The following is a 23,713-nucleotide window of genomic DNA, read 5'->3' on the forward strand; positions in this document are numbered from 1 at the left end:
AACAGGTGGCCCAGACACCCCGGGATTCCACTGGCACCTCTAGAACTCAGGGAGGTTAAATTTGCCCAGGAAGATCCTGACTACAATGTGAGTATGTCAAAATCCTGCACAATCCAGATGGCTGACTGAATAGCCCAAAGCTCATCATTTATATTTTAATTATGTTCATAAATCAAACGTTATAACCCACCAAAGCTTTTCTGAAATAGACCCAGACTCCAAGATTTATTTGTAAGTAATGAGGTAAGGCCCAGTACATTTTCTGGGTGATCATTTTACGCCTCGGCTGGTGTTGTAAGGCACAAGGCTACAAGCCAGATGACACTTTCTACCCAAGTGCCATAACTGCCTAGAAATGTATCGCTCAGAAGGGCTTAATGTCATTATAAAATGGAACTGCTATATAAAAATAAGAAAAATACTTAGGTCTGTGCACTTACGGAAAATTACAGTTATAGAGATGGCATCACCAACAGCCAATCAATTAGGTCGAGGGATTGGAGGTTTTCATAATACACTGTAATTTTTTAAAAACCCTATAAAAGACATTTAGCAAGACTCTTAGAGCAGACACAATTCATTCATTAGTCAAAGTCACACAGGGGGTTAAATGCCAGGAGGCTTTGGGTCACACTGCAGGAGCAACCAATTAAAAAATAATATTAGAAAGACATTCCAATTTGATGAGACTTTCTTTAAATGTACTTTGCTCTCTCTATAAAGGGAAAAATATATATAAAAGGAAACTCTTAAAGAGGTTAAGAATGGCTTGCTGGCAGATTACAATTGATTTCATGCCCGTCTGACCTTGCACCCCATTCTATGATCTTTCCAGAAGATGAAGCTCGAGACTCTGTAACCTGTATTCACTTTCCTATGTAAATGAAAAGTCATCGTCTCCTTCTCTCTAGATCACAACACTAACGTAGCAGGTTTTCAAAATTATTTATTAAAAAAATAAATAAATAAAAGGGTACTTTGCAGTTTCCTTTTGCCTGGGATGTCATCCTTCCCATGTACCAGGTAAGAGTACAGCTGAGGCATGAGGAAGATGCCTGATATCCCAGCGCGAGACTTATTACCCCAGGGGCTCCTGACACCCCCCCCACCCCCAAGAATTTCTAAATCAGGGAATGTAGGCATCCAATGTCCTTTGATGCACTAAGTGCAACCAGGTCCAAGGGCTTGGGTGCAAATTTGCTCCTGTGACTGCATTCGGGACACAGGCTCTTCGTGGCCCTTACTTAGATTCCGTCTAATTTCCGAAAATCCGTGAGAACGGGACTGGATGCCTGCGGAGCAGATGCTAATGGTCTCAGGGCCTCGACCAGGGAGAACTCAAGGGCAGCAAGTGCCCAGACGTATCAGAATGGCTGGGAGAAGTCTGGGTCAGCGCCTGCGCATTCAGGTGGGGAGGCCTCAACTGAAGGGGCTTTGTCAATCATGGAGGATTACTGCAGTTTGGAGGAGCACGACCATGCAAAGATTAACCTGAGATTTGGTGAGTATTAGGGGTTTTCTGGAGCTCGAGGCAAGACTCAGCCCCCACGATACGGCTGCCTGGATTGCCAGGAGAGGCCAGCTTTGCACCGAAGGAAGACAGTTTCCGGTAGCAGGAGGTGACTGCGTGGGGTTCGAGAACAGTCACACCGAGCTTTCAGAGGACTTCCACATCTTGCAAAAGGTTTGCTTTCTAATGTCATGACACATTCATGAATAATTCTCACTGCCATTTATTTTGTTTGTTTGCAAGGTGAAGGACCTCCTGCTGTTGCATCTGTTGAAGGAACTGGAGCACTACAACCGTGCTCCAGGAGGAGTAGGAGGAGTCAAACCTGGTGGGAGATGCGGGACCAACGAGCATTGCCACATCACTGCAGCAGAATGCAATTCCTGCCTGTTGCAACGAGCAAGTAGTTCTGTGGAGACTGAAAAGCAAATTTTATTCTGTGATGTGGCAACAGAAAATTATGTTTCCAGTGCTTTTTGAAATGGGCGACACACTCATACACTCCTCCCTATCTTTGAGAAATCTTTAAAATCAGAAGTGAATGCTGGATGGGAAAAGCCTTCCAGCATGATTTTCTCCATGGGAAAGTCAGCTCTGTAAGAACAAGAGTTTTGAGTCTTTTGTATCCTGGCGCCCAGCACATGCAGTAGGCCCTCAATACTTGCTTACCAAGTGAATGAATGCATGAGAAGCTGGAGAAATACCAGGGCGTGGACTCCTACTCCACGCTCTGCTACTGACTCAAAAAAAAAAAATCAGCTCATGAATACATCTTAACCTTGTTAAAAGATAAACTGGGCACAGTAACATTTTTGAGAGTTTATCTGAAAATCCATGATTTGAATAGGGCAACACCACACTGAAAATGCTCCAGCCACGGGAGCTATAGGGGAAGGTTTTTACAGAGAAGACAGGGAAGGAAAGCAAGGGCCATTATTTGATTGGCTGTGGCTTAAGCAGTTGCCTTATTTGGGGAAAGCCTAGTTGGCTGTTCGTGATTGGTGGTGGCTTCAGTTTCATTTTCTTGGGAGCCTGGGGACTTTGGTTGAGGTTTTCCTTTGCTCCTGTGGGCTCCCCAAGGCACGAGAGTTACTCCAATCTCACGGCCTCCCTGTTGAATCACTTCAACAGCCCTTAGCACAAAATATAATTGTATTATTCTTCTGGAAGGTCAATCCAGCTCCCCAAATTTGAGGTTCAGCCCAGGTGTTCTGATTTACATGCTTCCCTTTCACTACACATTTATTTAGCATTTCTGGTGTATCTCTAAGGTGGGATCTTCGGGGAAATCATAAAGGATGTTGTCTGACCACTCGTTTTCGATTTTCGGATTTTAACTTCACAACCATTTAACCTTCCACAGAACTGAAATGTGACCTTGAGTTAAAAACCATGAGAAGACTCCTTTCACAGTGGAAATGCTCAATGTCCATAGCCACAGAGACATACCTTCCCCAAATACAACAGGTCAGACAGTGAGATGTGGACCGAGCATCCTTAGTAAGAGGCCTCCATCTGCCGAGTTGCCTCGAGGAGACAGAGGTGGTGGCTTTCTCTTGAGACCAGTCACGTCACTCAAATCTTGCTCATAACAGTCCTGGCCCGAAACTTACTCTTTGTTTTTTGAGTATTGGTCCCTCACCTCCTGCCCCCTCTGGTGCTGCAACATGCTCCATGAACAAGCTCCAGAGTATTTTAATAATATCAGGACTGTGGCCCCGCCCCTGCCCTGTGATCACCCAACAAATGACAGCTCAAACATTCATTTGAGTCCAGGAGTCTCCATGAGGAATAACAAATACCAAAATAACTTCCCCGAAACTCAATTCGTTGCTTTAAAAAAAATAAAAGGAAGGGAGAGTGGGAGGAAGAAGGGATTCTGTTCAAAGGCGAGCCTGGAGATCAGAGAGAAACAGGCCAAATCGGGGGAACGCCAGCTATTATGCTTTGAAGAATATAATCTGGGAACAGAAATGATGAGGGGAGGATGGATACAGGAGCCGCTCTGGGAAACGAGGTTTTATCCTCCACTCCAAGCAGGAAAGCTTTTCCTATTTCCAGGTTTTTCTCCCTCCTTCACTGCAGGGCACTGTCGGTACCAGAGAAAACATTTATTTTGGCATAGATAGAGAACAGGTTTTGATCATCCCCTCAATGACCAATTTTCCCCCAACTGAGGGAAAGAAAGGAGAAATCCAGTCTTCTCCGGACCCTAGGTGAACAGGAAAATGGATTTACAAAATATCTGCCTATATGGAGTCAATAAAACTCATTTTGAAAATGATGCCTATGTACACGATTAACCATCAGATGATAATTGGAGAAGGGAAGGTATTCAAACATCCATTTCTAGAGTCTGTGTTTTTTCATTCTCCCTTTCAAAACTCATCTCAATTTCTCATTCTCTCTCTCTTTTTTAAACAAATACGCACACACACAAAACCCTCACAAGATGAGGATTTTTGCAAACCATTTCAAAGAAGCAAGGCTGTGATGGGGGAAAGCAAAAGACACAGAGCAGCCATCCAAGAGCTTCGGATTCACCTCAGTCCAGAGTGAGGCTTTTCCCACTTTGCACAGCGATCTGAATTTCATACTGAGGGTCACAGCTCTTCTTTGAATTCCCAGCTTACGTCGCTATGTGTGGCCACCTTGATGCTATTTAAACAGTTTTCTTTTAACGCGCAGACAGTGAACTGTTCTCCTTTAAACAGGCTTTTATTTGACAGGAGTGCGTTCCTTCAGATCTGAAACTCCACTAACTCCGCTATAATCAACCATGTTGTAAATGTGAGCAACGCCACGCACGCAGACATGTGGAAGGAAAAAAAAAAAAAACGCACAGAAGGAATTTAGGGTCATCGAGCTCAGGACATTAAAAGGCCAAACTGTCCTCTGCCTAACATCTAAGGCGGGAGAGCTCTGAATTCCAGCTTCCGTGCATAATTATTTTCTGTTTTAAACACCGAGCTATGTGTCACCACTGCTGTAGCCTTGCTGAGCCTCACAATGAAAGCCAGAAAACTAAGAGGCCTACTGTATGTTCTTCATTCCCAGCAATGTTCCTATGAGAAAACCTTATTAATGAGCTTGCAAACGAGCACCCAACAGGGAAATGTCACAAACAAGAGCGGCTAATGCCCCAGAAAATCAAATAACTGAACACTTGGCTGATTGTGGTGCCTTTCATATTTATAATAAAAAGAGGGGGGGGGGCTTTAATTCACTAATTCTGAAGGGGTCAACACCTTGCTGAGCAAAACAACTCATTTATTTATGTTCAGAAATCTCCAGATGATAAATTACATTGATGTTAATCACTTCAATGCATACTACACAATTAATATCTGTACTCACCACCAACTTAAAGATTATTAAAAGTATGACAGCATACACATCTGGCTGATTTTTCACATAATTGGGCACAACAATTTCTCCTGGTACCACAAATAAGGGTCCTAACAAACAAACACTGCAAAATTCTGTGTTCAATTAATTAGGACTTAAATCCACAAGACAAAAGCATTTCCAAGTTATAGCTCAAGCCTTGTCTTCTAGGCAACATGACAGCTCTCCAGTTTACCTCTCCTCCTTTCCCTGTCAGATTTAAAGTAAGCTGTTCAACAATATACAGTGTAGGTCTTTGCTATTTCCTTTTTAAAAAATATCTTCTTAAAAGAACGTAGTTTATACAGAACTCAAATCCATTGTCTGTCATGTAACTGTGGTCATATCCTGGTTAATAGCCAACTGGTCTTAGATGAGGTAGAAAGCGGTTCCCAGAAGGCTTCATGTAGCAAAATGGGCCAGGACTGAACCAAGTGAGTATAACGAATACGAGTTCCAACAGGTTAGAGTTCCCCAAGGTAGTCTCATTTACCCAGAAAAGAGCTGTTCTTAATCTGAGGTCCACGGACCAGTTCAGTATTTCCTGGTAATAACCTAATGCTTATAAATGATATTATTAAAAAATCTTTTTAGGTAGCAAAGAAAAGGACATTAAAAATAATACTTATGTATTTATTTTGATGTATTTATTAAGCATAACACACATAGCAAAATAAAATGCCTAATTTGATATTTTTTCACAGGCCTTTGTTAGGGAAAAGCAATAAAGTGACTTAAAGACAAATTCTAAATGCACGAAGAGTATGGATCATCTGTGGACATGGGAAAACTGGTCCTCGAATAAATGAAGTTAGAAGTCTGTAGGATAAACAGACTCTTTACATTGGAAGCAAAACATGGTGGTATGTGATTTTGTTCATCTTCTCCAGGTCTATGGGACTTTTAAAGGGGTTTTTAAGAAGGTTAAGAAATGCTGATGCTAAGGGTTTGGACCAATTACAAAATGAGGGTCTAATACTCCTCATAAAGTATCCAAAATGATTCCCCATCCATGCAGACTGGCTGCTGAATCTCATGTATTTAAGTATCTCTTCTCATTGCCATCAAGACGCGGTGCTGCTCGTCTACAGAGAGAGCCATAAGAGGGATGGGGTTGAACCACTGGCGCGAGCCAACGACCAACAAAGCCTTAGCGCCCAAGGACCAAGCGCCTTCGGCTTCAGAGGCAGGAGGCTCTTGTTATGGCAGAGCTGCTGGTGTCCAGGAGAGTAAAGCTGGTAGGAAATGAGGTAGAGGATTCCAGTCGTGTCTGGAGAAGCTACTTAAGGAATTCCTAGCTGACTCTGCCAAGTTGTTAGTAGCACTCCAGGAATGGAGCGTAGTGAATGATCAGGTGACTTATTTTCTTTCTTTCTTTCTTTTTTTAAAAGATTTTATTTATTTGAGAGAGAGAGAGATTGAGAGGACGAGTGGGAGGAGAGACAGACTGCCCCTGAGCAGGGAGCCCAACTTGGGACTCAATCCCATGACCCCGGAGATCATGACCTGAGCCAAAGGCAGATGCTTTAAACGACTGAGTCACCCAGATGCCCTGTCTGGTGACTTTCTTGAGCACCAGTCTTATTTAAGAAGCCAAAGAAGACTCTCAATTCCTATTCAGATTAATATAATGGTTGGCAACTCTTAATTTTCTTTTATGTAAAAAGACTTTCTCTTTATATACATTCCGAAAAAAATGAAGTATCAAGAAGAAAATGCCTGTGTGGCTCACTTTGGATAAAAACAAAAACAAAAACAAAAAACAATAGTTTCCCATAAAAAGGTGCTGAGTAAGGGACAGGCGAGGCTAGGTAGGGAGAGACAGGTAGGGGGCTCTCTAACCAGGCTCACAGAAACCCCAGATGTGGAGAAATATTATAGACAAGAAATTAACTAGAAAGAAGGAAATATAACACATCTATCTTGTTTGTTCTAAATATAGATGCGATATTTTCATAATATTTACAAATCCACCTTGTTTGTCCTAAATTTACAGATGAGGTATTTACCAAGTTCCCTGGTCAGTTTTCTATAAAAGACTGACCATAAAAAGCCCTCAGTGGCAACCCATCGGGGACCCCTCTCACTCTAGGGAGCTTTCCTTTCTGTTCTCACCTTCCCCTAAGAAACTTCCACTTCCATCACCCTATTGCCTGCAAGATTCATTCTTCAACTCTGTGAGACAAGAACCCTGCAACAGTGCCATGTTAGAGTTAAAAATGATCAACAGGTATGTCTTCGTTTTGGAAGGCATTGGTCACTTCCCTGTGGTTGAGGGCTAGCAGTACTCTTAAGACTGAAGTCAAATGGATTCAGATATGCAGCTTTATTCCTTGTTCTTAGAAGGACAAATCTCTCTTGAACCTACGGAATATGGAAGACAAGGCTTATAAAGATCATTATCAAGTCTTCCAAGAGGTAGGAGGTATAGTGCTTAAAATATTTTGCATTTGGGAGTGAGTGTAATTTCATAGGTGGGTGGGGCTATATTCTATTTGGAAGATACTCTGGGGACACTGAAAGAGTTTAGGGGCAGGGACTGGGTGAATGTCTACTCAGGTTTCACAAAGGAGTTAATGTATTATTAAAGCTAATGGGCCCCTACAAGGGAAGTTAATGGATATTAAGTTTGCTTAAATGAATTACATATTAACAAAGTCACAAGAAATCTACTATCTGCCAATTTAGATAATATCTGATCATTTCTGTTTTCCCATTATAGGGACATTACAGCACAATAGTTTTAGTGATATGAAAATTATAAGCATGATGCCCATAATGAAGCTACATAATGATGGAGATGAAATGAATTAACAAGAAAAACCTGCATTATGTAATGTTAAATTGAGCCAAACTCACAGAGTAAGAAAAGGTTGGAATGGGATTAGTGTCTTAGAAGCAACTTTTTACATTTACTTTTAGCCACAAGGTGGAGAAGCGATTAGAAGCCACTTTTTTTTTTTTTTAAAAGATTTTATTTATTTATTTGCGAGAGATAGAATGAGAGAGAGCACATGAGAGTGGGGAGGGTCAGAGGGAGAAGACGACTCCCCGCCGAGCAGGGAGCCCGATGCGGGACTCGATCCCGGGACTCCAGGATCATGACCTGAGCCGAAGGCAGTCGCTTAACCAACTGAGCCACCCAGGCGCCCTAGAAGCCACTTTTTACACCTTTCCCTGGCCCCTGTTTTGCTCAGGCAATGTATGCATGTGATAGCGATTGCGGTGGGCTGAACGGTGGCCCTCAGAAGACAGGCTCACTTCCTAGCCCTGGAACCTGCGTATATGACCTTATTTGGAAAGAGAAGTCTTTGTGGATGTAATCAAATTCAGGATCTTGAGATGAGACCGTTCTGGATTAGCTGGGTGGGCACTAACTCCAACAGCAAGTGTCCGTCTAAGAGACACGCAGGGAAGACGAGACCGTGTTGAGACAAAGCAAGAGACTAGAAAGACACGGCCAGAAACCAAGGAATATCTGGGACTCCCAGAAGCCAGAAAAGGCAAGAAAAACTCTTCTCCTAGCGCCTTTTGAGCGAGCGTGGTCCTGCTAACCCCTCAATTTCAGTCTTCTGTCCTCTAGAACTATGAGAGAATAAATGTGTCGTGTTAAGCCACGGAGTCGGTGGTAATTAGTTATGGCAGCGCTAGGAAATTAACGGAAGAATTAATAGACTGTAATGCTTTGCCTTTATCAGACCCCCGGCGGCTGCCTTTCCAACCAGACTCTTGCACCCTTCCCACTATGCACACTCAAGTATCAACTGCAGTCTTTCAGAGGCTCAGTTACGGAAGCTCTCTGATAAAAAAAGTGAGAAGTTGGCTACTTGGCCACAACTTTGCTGCAAGCATGGTTTTGTGCAGAAAACATTTTGGCAAGCAGAAGAGTCCACAGAGAAAACAAGGAGAATGTCTTTAGTTCATTGGGCACAGTGAGGAGACAACCTCACTCCCCACGATCTCGCTGTTATCGATGAAGCCATTGAGGTTGTGGCACTGATTCCAAAGAGTTCCACTTTTAAACTCACTGCTATGCTTTAAGCTAAAAATGGAAGAGAACATGCACTTTAAAACAAAATGCTAACGGAGAAGGGGAATAAAAGCCCCTCTATAACAAAAAAATTCAGCACTTCTGCTGGGGCTAAGAAAGTGGGAGGGACTACCCTACATTGTGAAGTTGACATAGAAATGATTATAGTCAACACTCATAAAATGCAATTAATTAAGTCATGTGATAGAACAGATTGGAATCATTTTATAAAGTTTTCCATTTGGGTTAAATGCAGTATTTCGAAAATCCTCTTTGGCACTCTGTAGTATGGCAGTGTTTCACTAAAATAATCCTTTGATTATTTTACTACTAAGACAACAAGATATAAACTCTATCATATGTATTCAATAAATGGCTTCTGAAGAGTTTTAAGCAACTGCTACTCTATGCCCTCAGGATAAAATACTCAGGTACTGCTACGATTTGAACGAACGTTTGTGTCCCTCCCTTCCCAAATTCCTATGTTGAAATCCCAGTGCCCACTGGGATGATATGAGGAGGCGGGGCCTCTGGAGATCTCTAGCCCCTTCCACCCTGAGAGGACATAGCAAGAAGGCAGTGGTTCCGAAGCAGGAAGAGGGAAGGCTTTCTTTAGAACACAACCGCGATGGTGCGCCTTGATCTTGGACTTCTTAGCCTCCAGAATGGTGAGGAATAAATGACTGTGGCTTATGAGCTACTCACTCGGTGCTGCTGTGTTAGAGCAGCCTGAACGGACTAAGACAGGTACTCACACTGTACTTCAAGGTACCGTTGGGTCTGCAAGTTTCCGGTGACAGCTGGGTGCTCCACCTGACAGATCACTGGGACCCCGTCATCCTCCTTGTGCACCTTCAGCATCAGCTGACTGGTCACAGTGTACATGTCTGACCACTCCTCCACCTCCGATTTGCCTGGGGGACACGGAATAATCCAAGAAATCAGAGTTGCGTGAATTCCTACCACTCTGTTTCTATAGCCTCCTCTCCCTGCCCTGACATTGCTATTTTAACCAAGGTGATGGAAGCCACTCGGGATAAGGTTAAACTGTGGGTAGATAACGGGTAAAATGACAATTTCCTACTTTTCAACCTTACAGGATAGTATGTAAGATGCACTTCTACCCCACATAATAGATACTATTTTTATTTAAATATATTACATATGTTGTCTTCTATCTTAAAACCTCCCACAAAAAGGCAGCTGAAAGTTGAACCACTTTGCCATCTGACTGCTTACAGCATTTTGGAGGAGGAAAAGAGAAGTGCTTTTCACCCCTAACCACCATCTGAACTTGAAACGTCTAGTAGGCTGTCATGCGGTTTAAAAATTCCAGGACATCATCCAAATCCCCGAAGTAATTCAATCAGGAATAGAGATATAAACAATCCCCTCTGCCCACCCCCATCAGCAACAATTAAGAGGGAAAGTAACTAAATGGATTTACATAATTGAAATTGTAATTGAAATGTGTAAATTCTGAGACTTTTAGAAGACCACGAAAAAACAACAACAACAAAAAACCCTGCAGTGGCAGTGGGTAGAGCAAAGTAAGATAGAGGCTTTGGGCCAGACGGGAGACACATCCAAGAACACCCAGAAAAGGAGGGAGGAGGCTTCCGGATGGGATGAATAGGCCAAGGCAGCCCCTTTCCTGAACTCAGCACTCCCTGGGACATGGCACACCATTAACTTTCTTTTAATGTTTTGTACTTATCGGTAGGCATTTAATGGCTCAATTCACTTAGAAAAGCAGAGGGGAAATGAGAAACTCCTTCCTTCCAAAACCATACCTAGGAAATAGGAGATTAAAACAGAGCAAGCTTTTTGAAACTTAAGCTGTTATATATAGATTTATCTGTTTCTAGATATAGATTTTTATATCCCCTTTCTAAAAGGCCTTATTCTTTTCTTCCTGGCACTCTTGATTTATTCAAGAAGCACACACCGAGCACTTACCTTGGCCCAGATACCAGCTACATGCTTTACAAACATTCACTCATTTCATCTGCCTGAGAATCTCCTACAATCTGTAATATTAATATCCCCGTATTAGCAGAAATTGCTAAACACAGCTGGCGTTTCTGTCAAATGACCAGAGCTGTCTGGCCCCCAGTTATTACTTGCAAAGCAACCTTGGAAAGCAAGGGGTAGGAAGGCCGACACACACGTGTTAACTCAGGATGACTGACACAGAAGGGTCAACTAGGGGACAGGCTGTGGCTGAGGCGCTGGCTAAGGGGGCAGATATTTGAGGGTACAGGAATCAACCCTGGGGCGGCCTAGGCCGAGGTTAAAGGAGTGGCCTGCATCACTATCACAAACTGCAAACTTTGCAAAAGAGCAGGCTGGTGAAACGTGCACATGAGTTACAGATTCCATGAGAAAGGGGGTGCCTGCAGATCCACAATTAGGATACGATCTTTCCTGTACTTAACACACCTGCCCCTACAGGAAAGCACAGTCAGCAAGCTGATGGTGCAGTAATCCATGTTAGAATGACTCGGAATTCACCATCAAGACTAAGCAAATCCAGAGTAGCCTTTTTTTAAATGTCCAACATGAGAATTTGGGGTGCTGACCCACCCGAGGTCACAGGGTGAATGAGAACTGAGGGACAACATGGACACCCGGAGTTCAGGGGACACCTCCACCAGTGACTCTTCCTGGTCTAAAGAGTTCTAGTTCTTTCTGAGCATCGGAGCCAAAATCTAGCAATACCACGAACCATGAGAGACGATGGACTCTGAAAAACAAACTGAAGGTTCTAGAGGGGAGGCGGGTGGGGGGATGGGTTAGCCTGGTGATGGGTATTAAGGAGGGCACGTTCTGCATGGAGCACTGGGTGTTATACACAAACAATGAATCATGGAACACCTCATCTAAAACTAATGATGTAATGTATGGCAATTAACATAACATAATAAAAAAAATTAAAAAAAAAATCTAGCAACACCTATCACCACAAACGCTCAAACAACAGGGGGAGGATATGCGTTAGATTCAATAAAATGCTTTTATGCTCCGGCTTCAGATGCATTTAGCAATTGATTATGAGCCCTATCTAAGCGGGCATTTTTGTTTTAGGGGCATGTTTGGCATTCATCTTTAATTTCCCTCAAGGTGTGGCCCTGCTGGAGTCAGGTACCCGCCTACTACTTCTGGATAGGGCAGGCTGCCCCTCACCTTTTAGCTCCTTGTTCCCTTTGAACCACCTGATGGTCGTGGCTGGTTTGCTGGCCATGGCGGTGCAGTTGACTTCAATCTCCTCACCTTCCACCGCTGTGTCTTTCTGGATATCGATCATCAGGTTGCGCGGTGGGACTACAAATTAAACACAGAACCCATTTCTGCACATGGTCTTCTTTTCATTAGAAATTCGCACCACCACTACCAAAAAGAGGAGACAACTAATGGACATTCCTGATGGAATTTTAAAACAAACTGCCACCGGAGGGGAAAAAAGAAGTACAAAAGTCATCATCAAAGAGTGTGATTTATGTGAAAGTTGTTAATTCAGAATTTCTTTCCTAAAGTTATCTTATAAAATGCCCAGCCTCCCACTCCTAAGTCATCAGTGACCAAGTTATAACAACAGCGGTATTAGTTATCCATCGGTTATTAGAAAACTGACCAGAACGTAGATCCAAAAGTAAGACGAGTACACATGAATGAATTTATCATCCTCATCAGGAAGGATCTGGAAGGACTATCTGTCCTTGAACTCAACCCTTGGATTTCAATCTTCATATGAAAGATTCCAAAGACAACCAGCAAAGATCAAAAACTTAGAGTCCCTTAAAAGAATTGCTCATCATAAACACACACAGAAAACTTGTGCTTTAGAACCAGTTTCGTTCAGTTAAAATTATCCACAGAGAACTGGGATACAATCATGACTTCCAATGGACAGCATAGTAATAAAATCCACTGGATGGGAAGATGCAGTAAGACAGGACATGCCAGTTAATTTGTAGTAATTTTTCCATGTTCTGAAATCTGATGCTCCAGATTTTATTTATTTATTATTATTATTATTATTATTTTTAAAGATTTTATTTATTTATTCATGAGAGGCAGAGGGAAAAGCAGGCTCCCAAGGAGCAGGGAGCCCGATGCAGGACTCGATCCCAGGACGCTGGGATCATGACCTGAGCCAAAGGCAGACGCTTAACCATCTGAGCCACCCAGGCGCCCCTGATGCTCCAGATTTTAGAAAGCAAAGGTGAAAAGGACTATTAAGTGCCTGCAAGTCCATTTTATATGTCAGAATTAAAACCACTCTTCTTTAAGCATATATAATAAGATGGAATAAAATGTTTGGGGGATAAAGTGCAGAATAGCAAATCCAGAGTAGGTAGGGTGATGGGGACGGTGAGAAAGCATGTTATCTTTTATGAAACTGAGTTGATGGCGACACTTCACATCAGGTGCAATCTACCACAAGACGGAGCTTCTTGAAATAAAAATCAGTAAGAATACGGAATTCAGCAGAGTGAATCTCAGACTATGTGCCCTGACCACCATGAATAAGCAAAGACAGTTCTGAGACTTATGATTAATAAGTTTCTCAACTCAGAAGAGAAACAAGAAATTAAATATGTATAAACATGCCGTCCTGATGATCAAGTTGAATAATAAATCTCTGATACCACTTCAATGAATTATGGGATTAAACCACGTATTTGGGATTTCCAACTGTTCGAGTCCAGTGCAAAATTCTGTGTACAGGAAGACTTTTACATTGAACTGAAGCACTTGAAAATTCCTACAGAGAACGATGGAAAAGGAAAAATGGTATGTTGCATATGTTTCTCAGCAAGACAGTGTGTGTGTGGGGGGGTGTGTGGGGGGGTGAATATTAGAGCAAAAGCGGGCCTCTTCTTTGTTCACCGTGTAAAAGAACACATTTGCTCAACTGGATGTGTTGCCAAAGTGATACGGCCCAAATGAGTAGTTAAACATGGCAGAGAACCACCCTCGCTTACATTAAAAAAAAAAAAAAAACAAGCGTAAAGAGAGATAGTCTAACATCCAATTTGGAGTTGCACATCTGCCAGCATTTTAAGAGACACAGAAAGGCAGTGACAAAAGTAAATGGGACGACTTCAGCTAGCTATTTCCTGAACGTAGATATTCTTGCCAGATGACAATCAGGATGGTTATAGATTTTCATCACACACACCTACAGAGTTGATAGGGAATACACACAGAGACTAGATGTTTTGGACCAACAAATACTACCAAATTCTGAGTGCAGTATTGTAGGAATATTAAAATAAAATGCTATTGTTAGAGCAAATGTCAGAGGAAAAGATTGCCCAAGCCTGAAGAAAATAAGATCTCGGTGAGCTAGGAGGAGCAAAGTAAGAGGCAAGAAGATGAAACCACCAAAGAGTAAAAGACATAGGAACGCCACCCCCCCCGCCCCGCCCCCCCCACGGAGAAATGAAAGTCAGACAATAGTAATTCCCATTAAGGTTCAGACAAAAATAAAAGGAGAGTGATGGAAATCATTCCTGATGTTGGCATATGCCATGCCGCCCAACGAGAAATGGGATTGAGGACAGTAACCGAAGAGATAGCATGCAATTCAAGGAAATTCAAACTGAGTAGGGGAGACTCCGGGAAAGTGGTCCTCTTTGGATAGGACAAAGAGGGCAATGGAGCCCATCGGATTCCAGCCGGCTTGTGTAACATTGGAGAAAAACCCTGCTGGTGGCTCTGTGGTGACCTGGGAATCTTGATGGGAAGAGATCCCGGACTTGTTAAGAGGTTCCGGCACGTGCCACGGTCAAGTCTCAATGGCACCCAGCCTCCAACACAGGCTTTGTCAGGTATTTGTGTCCTGTGTGATCCTGGGGCTCTTTCCTTCATGCTCTCCTTACTCATGGCCTGAAGACAGCTTAGCTCTCCTCATCACAGGCTCCCCCTGACCGCCACTAGCTCTTCCTCTTCCAGGGTATTCCTCTCTGGGAGATGGAGGCGGTCACGGAGACGAGAGTCTGCATTACCAATCATGTCTGCCGGTTCAAAGGAAGGAGATGGAAAAGCGCATGTATAAACGAGGCCAGAGGAACAGCTACCAATGCCTCTTAGATTTTGTTTGGAGGCTCAGAGCCTGATCAGCAGCAAAGAGACCCTCTTTGTTACGGATTACCTACTGCTTGGCATCGCCCATGCTGCTTCTTCCTCTCCTGCAACACATACACCATCAAGTCCCGTAACCCTTCAGGGGGACGCCAGTACCCATGCTAGGTCCTCGGGTCATCTTCCCGAACAGCTGATATCATCTAACTTCGTAGCTAAAGTAAACACGTGGACAACTCGCCACGTCGTGGAAAACGGGACCAGAAAATAAAGGACTTATTTGTCATTAAGAAGAGCATCCTGAGAAAGAGCTGAGTGATTTTATTCCAAGTCCACAGTGTTCTCAAGAGTGTGGCCAGGATTTCTGACTTTACTAAGATGAGAAGAAACAGTCAAGGGTAGCGGGAGCTGTGTGGTTTGCAAACCTAAAATCAAATCTGATCACGTGGGTCACAATGGTTTATTGATATTATAAAGGTGACTTCTCTGATTTTTTTTTTTAAGGGCAAGAAAGCTTTGGAAAATATAAACAAGGTGATTTAAGTCTTTCTAAAAAGAAAAAAATGGGGTCGGACAAGAAAAAGTTAAAGTTTATTTTGGTCTATTAATTGTACCCTGTTTTCCCTTCAACTCCACAATGTCTAATACAAAAGTGATTAGTAAAGTATAAAAATCCATTTGCGGGAAAAATGAATTAAAACTGCTACTAACCAGAGAATGCATTTAAACGTGCTCTACTAAACAGACACATTTAGTAAAAACTGCCTGCCGCCATTAATGAAAATAACCAAAGATGTATGTAAGGAGGTGCATACAGATGAAAACCTGAATGGAAATCACAGGGAGAAATACTAGAAAATAGCAAAGAAATGTCAAGGTTCTTCTTAGCTAACCTCAAATCTATAAGAGTGCTCATTATAAACATTACGCCTACAACATTAAAAAAAAAATCAGCAATATCAAGATGAGTCACACGTTAATTACAACAAAAGAGGAGTCTTAAAGCTGATCAGTATGTGAAATCTCACTCCAAAACCCTTTGAAATAATTAGGTTCTCCTGTTTCTGGAATCTTAGGAGTGAACACTAATCTTAGAAGGACAGGACTGTAATAATATTAGCTGCTATTATCAGTAACTATATTTATCTTAAAGCGGTGTATTCTCTTTCTCGTTCCGCTGTTTCCACGAATACTGGTATAAAGAGAGTTCTACACTATGATCTAGAGAAAGGAACCAACTCACACAAGTGGAGGGAGTGAATGGATATCCTAACAGGCACCCAAATGCATGCAAAATATCATCGGTGAATTTTCAGTTTTTACATGGATCAGATAATACACGTATTAGTAACTAACAAATAACCATCTCTACGTCTTGTAATTATGCTGAAATTTTTGCTGAATGCTTCAAACAGCTAATAGACACATGCACTAAAATGAGCATCTTCAACCTATGAAGGAAGTTTGACAGCTGTGTAAGTATATATGGAATCCTTTTTAGAGAACCATAGATAGAAACGAAGATGCTAATAGATCACTCTTCATTCACTAGAATACCTGAAAATTCTAAACCTTAGGAAAAAGGTTTGAATATATGAGTATCAGTGGAAATTGTCAGATTTTGGAATATGAAAGACTCAAACACTGATGACAACAATTTCACTCCGTCAAAGAATCCTAGAGTCAATTCAATGGAAAGAATATTAAATGAATACATACTATCTGCAGAAAGAGCATCTACTGGTATTACTTTCAAGTATGTTTAAGTTAATGCTTCTATACAAGACAAGCAGGAACCTATTACTTCTAGAATTATCAGACCTCCAACAGGATTACAGGCATAAATGCCTCTCAAAAGTCTAGTGCTGTCATGTTGACTCCCAAGCACTGAATATATTCAGTCAAACTGGCCCAATCCAGTGGGTCTGCGAACAAATGTCCCAGATTCCGGAAACTGACAGGCATTCAGTGCTTGCCTGTGGCCAGACCTACTCCCAAAAACAAAAGAGGTGCACCTTCAGGCACATTTGGGATTTTACTGAAAACAACCCAGGCTAAAAGACACAAAGGTTGTGAGACAGAACAGTACGGTCTGTTTCAAGGTGTAAGATTCTAGATTTGCACCATGTGCTTTGTAACCCGGGCAGCATGGCTCATCTCTCTTCTTATCATTTCCTCCCGTGGAAGATAGTCATACTTAAAAAGTACAGGTAGAAAAATACTCTGAAAGCTATAATATTCCATTCCATTGCTGTTACTCTTATGGAAAGGCCATAACCAATGACGGGTCAGTGGGCAGATGGTCGGCTTGAAGTCTGTGTATTCGAGTAACTCACTGGCTGCACAGTGTTTTCAAATACTTCTCAACAACAACATGGACAGAACACCTCAACGCACACCTGCAAAATACCAAATTAAGTCATCCCAGCAAAACCTTTCGCGCTGATTATTTCTGCAGGCCTAATAGGGATTAATGCTAAAATTAAAGCAGACATGTACATCTGAAAGTCATCTACCGTCCAACACAGACCACGTTAGAAATTGCATGACCTGACATGGACTAGGACTTCCTAAAATCAGTATTGCTCTCATCAAGAACATGTATGGAAGCAGTAGGGACATGTTTTAGTTTAATGAATGAAAAAATATTTTCCCTTTTACAGCTGTGTTTAAACAGTAATGAGGCAGCAGTCCAGTATGTACATCCATAAATACATATGTGTTCACACACACCAAACAGAAACGTCCTTCATATTTATCTTTCTTCCTTAATCTTCGTATCATTACACCAAAAAGCTGCACTCTGCCGCCTCAAATAGACTTTGATTCATCGTCTTTCTGAAGGTGTAAATCAGAGAACTTGCCTCATTCTACAGTGTATGTCCTTGAAAACTCGCTTTCAAAAATCCAAATCAGCTGCTGTTATGTACTGGTGTACACATTTGTCTAAAAGGTGACTAATTCAGACCACCTTCAGCACAGGAGTATCTGCTGACTCGATCAAAATCTAAATACGGAAACTTAGCTACTGGGATTTTCCTGAAAATCACAATCTGGTGATCGTAAGACATTCAGCTCCCTTGAAGTGCCCTTAGCAGCCTGTCAACAGTCCTTGCTTATTATCGGCCTCCTCGCCCCTAGAAGCTCTTAATTCTTTTATGTCCAATGGTTGCAATTTGTGGCAAAGTGTGTGTTCATGGGGTATGATTTTTATAGCATCGTCTAGAGTATAAGCAATACACAAGGCGGTGAGTAAAGCCAAAGATAAGATCAACAATATTAAATGAGATGTAACTCAGAAGGAAAAATCATTAAGCGGATTTTACAAGCGAGCTCTGTCATGGGGTACAGATGTGGTAACCCACCTCCTCCTCTCCTGCACAGAAGGAAAAAAAAATCCGGGTCGTTTAGAAGCAATGACATTTCATGTGGTGAGTGATTCATTTGAGGGCTCTAAATTCTCTTGATCTTTGCTCTGAAGCTTGAGGGTTGAAACCCAAGAGCAGGTGGGATCTATAAAGACTGCTGACTGCCATTCCTTAGAGTGTTTGGTAAAATAGGCTATTTTTAAAAGTCAGCAAGATGGGCAGTGATTCTTCCTAAAACAGGTTTGAACAGCAAAATTTACCATTAACCTCTTCCTTGCTGCTGGAAGCCAGCCGGCAGTAAGGGCCCCCCACTCCGCTTCCCAGGACACACCCCCACGCGTTTCTTACCCAGCACTGTGATTGTGGTATAACTTTCTTGTGGGGGGTCAGTGTAGAGCTGGCAAAAGTATCTCCCTTCATCCGAAATTGAGACATTTGTCAGCGACACTTTGAGTTCACTGCTAGAAAAATTCAGCAACTGAAACCTGCTGTCCTTCAAAGCTGTGAAACAAAACACAGAGGTAGTTGTTAGGAGGAAGACACTACACAGTCCATTTTCCTTACCGAGGGGAGGAGAATGTTAGGGGACTCGAAAAGCCGCTACAGAGAAGAAAAATCGAGTAAGTCTTCGTGCACCTGTTGGGTACTTCTTCATACTTCTTGAATTACTATTTTGGGCTTCTGCAATAACTGCATGTAGACAAATAGCCTTGTCTGAAAGGAAAGCAACACACGTGAGGGCTTGTGGGTGTATGCACGCGTGTGCGCTCCTTGCTGTCAGTTTCCAGCCCTTATTGGTAAACTGTTCCAGATTTCCCACCAGAGTTCAGTAAAATGAAAACAGAAGGAAAGCGCAGGCTGTGGGCACTGGAAGTTGAGGGAGTAGGACCTATACAGGCTTTTGAGTTGTCTCTAAAAATCTGAGGCCTTATAAAAAAAAAAAAAAAAAAAAAAAGGCAGTTCCAAATTATGAAGATAAAAAAAATCATTATCAGTAATTTCAAAAACAAAATGGAAGTAATTAAAAAAAAACTTCATAGCAAAACAATTTAACTTGGATGCACCTTTGTATTTGGTACCGTCGGAGGTGGAGCTGCCCAGAGTCCACGACCCAGGGCCTCCCAAAGCCTCAGACCCCGCCTGCAGTTTCCTAATTGCATTCGACTTCACAACGGGAAACGGATGAGGATAAAGCAGGAAATCAGAGTCACCACAAAAATCATGTATGTGGGCTTTTTATTAATTTCAAATATTCACTTTTAAAGTCCTTGTGTCAATTTTGGCAAAGGTTAAGATTCATTTATAATGACAAAAATATACTCTAAGAATGGCTGGCTCCTCTTCTTTTACCTTCCTTCGTGCTCTGAGATGTTCCTTAGTTTTATCAACTCTTTCCACAGTTCATGAATGTTCTGGGGCGTTGGGGAGAAGAGGGACAAGCAGATGTGGAGGGACATCTGCTTTGATTAGGCACCCATGCTCCCAAAGAGCGATCTTTTGAAAGACCTGATTCCTGCTCTGGTTAAAGCTCTGACATCCATTTGAACCATTTCTGGGATGTACAATTAAGTTCCAACGATTCCTTTTTGGGATATTACATTTGGTAAGACTTCAGCACATGGTAACCTCTCTCTACCAGAGATTATGGTGATAGGAGATTTTGGCTTTGTCTTTATAGGCACACATTGCCTTGGAAACTTCCATCTTCAAACCAAACAGATTACCCTTCAGAATACTATATTTTCCTTGCCTTACCCTATTTGAGTTGTTTGTGTCAGCTAAGTATTTGGGACTCAATTGCAATTCACCTTAAATTACTACAATCAATTCCTATTACAAAGTAAGACTGCTTTACTTTTAAAAGGGACCATTCAAGGTTTCTATTAAGTAGAAAGATTATGATTGCATGTCTCTTCTTCCCTCTGAAGAACTGACTAAACTTTAAGCATCTAACATTAAATTTAGAAAAGGAGGCCTTGGTAATCTCTTTATCGAGACAACATGTAGGAAAAAAAAAGTTGCAACCTAATGCTACAGAGATAGAAACTTACGCCTGAAGTCTCTGAAATAAATAGTCTGCCTGTTGGGATTCAGCAGCTGAATCACAGAGTCGTCACTCTTATTGACTTGGCAGCTGATGGTTGCGACTTCTCCCTCGATCACTGTCACGTCTTTCGTAAACAAATTCTGTCCATCGCCTTAAAGAAAAAAAAAAAGGAGAAATGAATTTCCATCAATTAAAATTTGGTTAATGGCTCAGTTAGAACGAGAGACAAGAAACGTATTCCAAAATGGGCACCAAGGGCGATACTGGGGTGGCTCCCATCTTCCTCCGCAGTCCACAAAGTGAGTCCGTTAATCCCAGAGAGACCCAGGGGCAAAATGTGACTAAGCCTGGGATCAACATGCTCTCAAAAGTTGTGATGCCCATGTCCCAGCCCCCGGTTTCTTATACCAGTTGAGGAGTGCGCTGGAAAGGTATGGAAAGGTCAGAGAGCTGACTTTTCTAAGAAGCTGCAGCTCTCACGAATGGAGTAGGGGAGAAGCATATACTCCACCTCAGCTCACATGCCCTTGAGCTAAGCTATTTGGTTGCCTCACAGAAAACTCAAGAGGCCACTTAATAGAAGTAGGGAGGAGGGCTCAGGAAATAATCTCATCTTGTTAGCGGATGTCGTCATTCCCAAGGTATAGGCCGTTCCACTGTTTACCGGGTAGGAGTGAGGACCTACCCAACTAGGATGCTCAGGAATCCCGGTAACATCCTGGGAAGGCTTATAGTTCAGTCGGTTACTCTGCTCTCAGAAACTCATGCCTTCACGACTGACCCAAAGCCCCAGGCGGTCCCGAACCATGCCCCTTCTGTGGATCACCCCCACATAGCCATGTAGACATTCTCTTTCAGAACTCGGCACAAAGTCAAGGCGTTCAGATCCACTGATCGAAGGCTCATCTCTGGACCTGCTCTCGTTTGTTGCTTCTGTGATCAGTGACAGCAGTCAGGGCCCTCACAAATGACCCATATGATCCACAGCGCAGGTAGGAGAAGGGGAGAGTTCAATTCATCAGCAGAAGATGAAGTAATTGTTGAATGTCCTACTCTGTACCCCGCACAGCAGAGGATATAGAAATACGGGGCACTGTCCTGGCCTTTCAGAAGCCGCCACATGAGTGAAAACTGGTATCTAATCTTCACGTATGGAATAAAAAGTGTAGAATGGGCAATGGGTATAATGGTCGATCAGGAAGGGGAAGAGGAAGATTGCTTTTTGGCTGTATGACCTCAAGTAAAGTACTTAAAGCCCCTGAACCAGTTTCTCATCTGCAAAGTGGGGACAGTAATTCAAAGCCCTCTCAGAGAGCTGTCGGAAGGACTGAGGAAGGTAATAAATATAAAGCATTTAGCACTGTGTCTAGCTTCTTATAAAACTGAACAAATGGTGGCTGCCATCATCATCACCATCACCATCCTCTCTCTAGTTGTCAAATCCCAACGTTAATCAGGCAACCCCACGTGTTTAGTGTGGATACAAGAATGAAGGCTCACGCTCCCTCTTCCCAAGCTTTCTAGGTAATTATAGATCAGGTGGTTCGTTCACTCCCCCCACCAAAACAAACAAAAAAGAAAAGCCCAAAACCCAACTTTGTCACATTTAGAAACAAAGATCAAAGATAAACACTATTGCAAGACAGAGAGTGAGAGAGCGTGCGCATAAATAGAGATGCAATTAGAGCAAACGGAGGATTTCCACCTGCTAGCATATTTCTGCTGAAGGATCCTTTTTTGGCAGGGCACGGTGAGGAAGTGTGTGACAAGGGTGTCTGAGATGGCTTTAAGCCAAATCCACCCAGAAAGAGACCAGCCTCTGATAGAGGATTAGAAAGGAGGGAACTAGGGGATAAGGACAAAATCATTAGAGCCACAGACAAACAAAAAGTCTTGGTGCTTGAAGGAGCCAACCAAAGTAAAACCCAACCTTGAGATCTCCGACACAGGGAATTAACCCAGGTGTGAGGCCCACCGGGCTTGTAGTGAGCGAAAGGGTGAATTTTCCCTAGCTTGATCCAGCAGTGAAGGCCGAGTGGGCTGAACAGTGTTGTGGAATAATAACAAAGAGAAAAAGTGATCAAAAAAAAAAAAAAAACAACAACAACCCACGAAGGAATGCTTATTATTCCCTCCATAGATTTCTGTGACAAACACAGAATTCAGAAGCCAGATGGAGGGAGCAGTATATTCCCAGATTTGAGAAAAGAACAAGGAAAGGGGAATTCTTGCCAATCAAGCAAGCTTTTCAAGGTAGTTTTTTACTGGCCCTGGCAAAAGTATGTACAGAAAGGACGATACCCTTATTTCCTCAGGGTAACCCAATCTAGTAAGAAAATTAAGGAAAAATTAAACCGCACAATTCCAATGTTGTATCGGTAGGAAGTCACGGGACTTGCCCCGAGGCGATTAGAATACCAAATGGGGTCCAACTGGGTTGCGGGCGGAGAGTTCCTCCACCTAAAGAAGTCTGCTACCATCGTAAATAAGAATCTTCCATGTCCAAAAGGAACCCATGGAAAGGCCACCGGGGCTGGGCCTCAATCCCTTCAACATCAACCACGCCTTACAGATCCTAATCACCATCTTGGGGGTCCTGGAACTTCAAGCCAGTTGCAATTCAACTGGACCCTAATAAGATACTCTCTGTGGGACTAACTAAATCTTTTAGTGTTAGTCCTTCCTCGGAATGCTGGTATATTCTTCCTGAATAGCATCCGTAGCCACATTAAGGCTATCAGACGTTAGCACTGGAGATGGGGACAAAGAGGAGGTGACCGTGATTCTGTGTTTTGTGCAATTAAGGTAATAAAACAGAATCAGAGGGGTTTTGTCTGTTAAAAAGTCTACACCTTTTTTTTTTTTAAAGATTTATTTATTCATTTGAGAGAGCGAGAATGAGGGAGAGCACATGAGAGGGGGGAGGGTCAGAGGGAGAAGCAGGCTCCTCGCTGAGCAGGGAGCCCGATGCGGGACTCGATCCCGGGACTCCAGGATCATGACCTGAGCCGAAGGCAGTTGCTTAACCAACTGAGCCACCCAGGCACCCTACACCTTCTTAATTATTACTTACAATTAGGTAACATAAGACCGAATCACTTTAGTGTGCTATTATGAAGTCATTCAGGTAAAATTTTTACCGTCTTGACATTTTTGCCCTCGTGTGCTCTGCAAATCCACGGTGGTATCATCATCATTACCGCATTATTTTTTGAAATTGCTAAAGCCAACCTCAAATCCGATGTCTCAGAAAATGACAGTTCCTAGCTATGTTAACATGG

General features: G+C 42.5%; 1 protein-coding gene across 3 annotated transcripts in view; it reads right to left on the bottom strand.

Annotated features, from left to right (window-relative positions):
* Nucleotides 1-23,713, bottom strand: part of CADM1 (cell adhesion molecule 1) — a 322,495-nt gene that overhangs the window by 43,876 nt on the left and 254,906 nt on the right. For all 3 annotated transcript variants that reach the window (XM_035008994.1, XM_035008993.1, XM_035008992.1), the window contains exons 2-5: nt 20,437-20,583; nt 18,734-18,886; nt 12,114-12,251; nt 9,683-9,841 (exon numbers count right to left, since the gene is read on the bottom strand). In XM_035008994.1, coding sequence (XP_034864885.1) covers nt 9,683-9,841; nt 12,114-12,251; nt 18,734-18,886; nt 20,437-20,583 — 597 coding nt within the window. The remainder of the gene's footprint in view (nt 1-9,682; nt 9,842-12,113; nt 12,252-18,733; nt 18,887-20,436; nt 20,584-23,713) is intronic.

The sequence above is a fragment of the Mirounga leonina genome, unplaced genomic scaffold (assembly GCF_011800145.1).
Source record: "Mirounga leonina isolate KUSES-001 unplaced genomic scaffold, KU_Mleo_1.0 Mir_153, whole genome shotgun sequence".
Lineage (NCBI taxonomy): Eukaryota > Metazoa > Chordata > Mammalia > Carnivora > Phocidae > Mirounga > Mirounga leonina.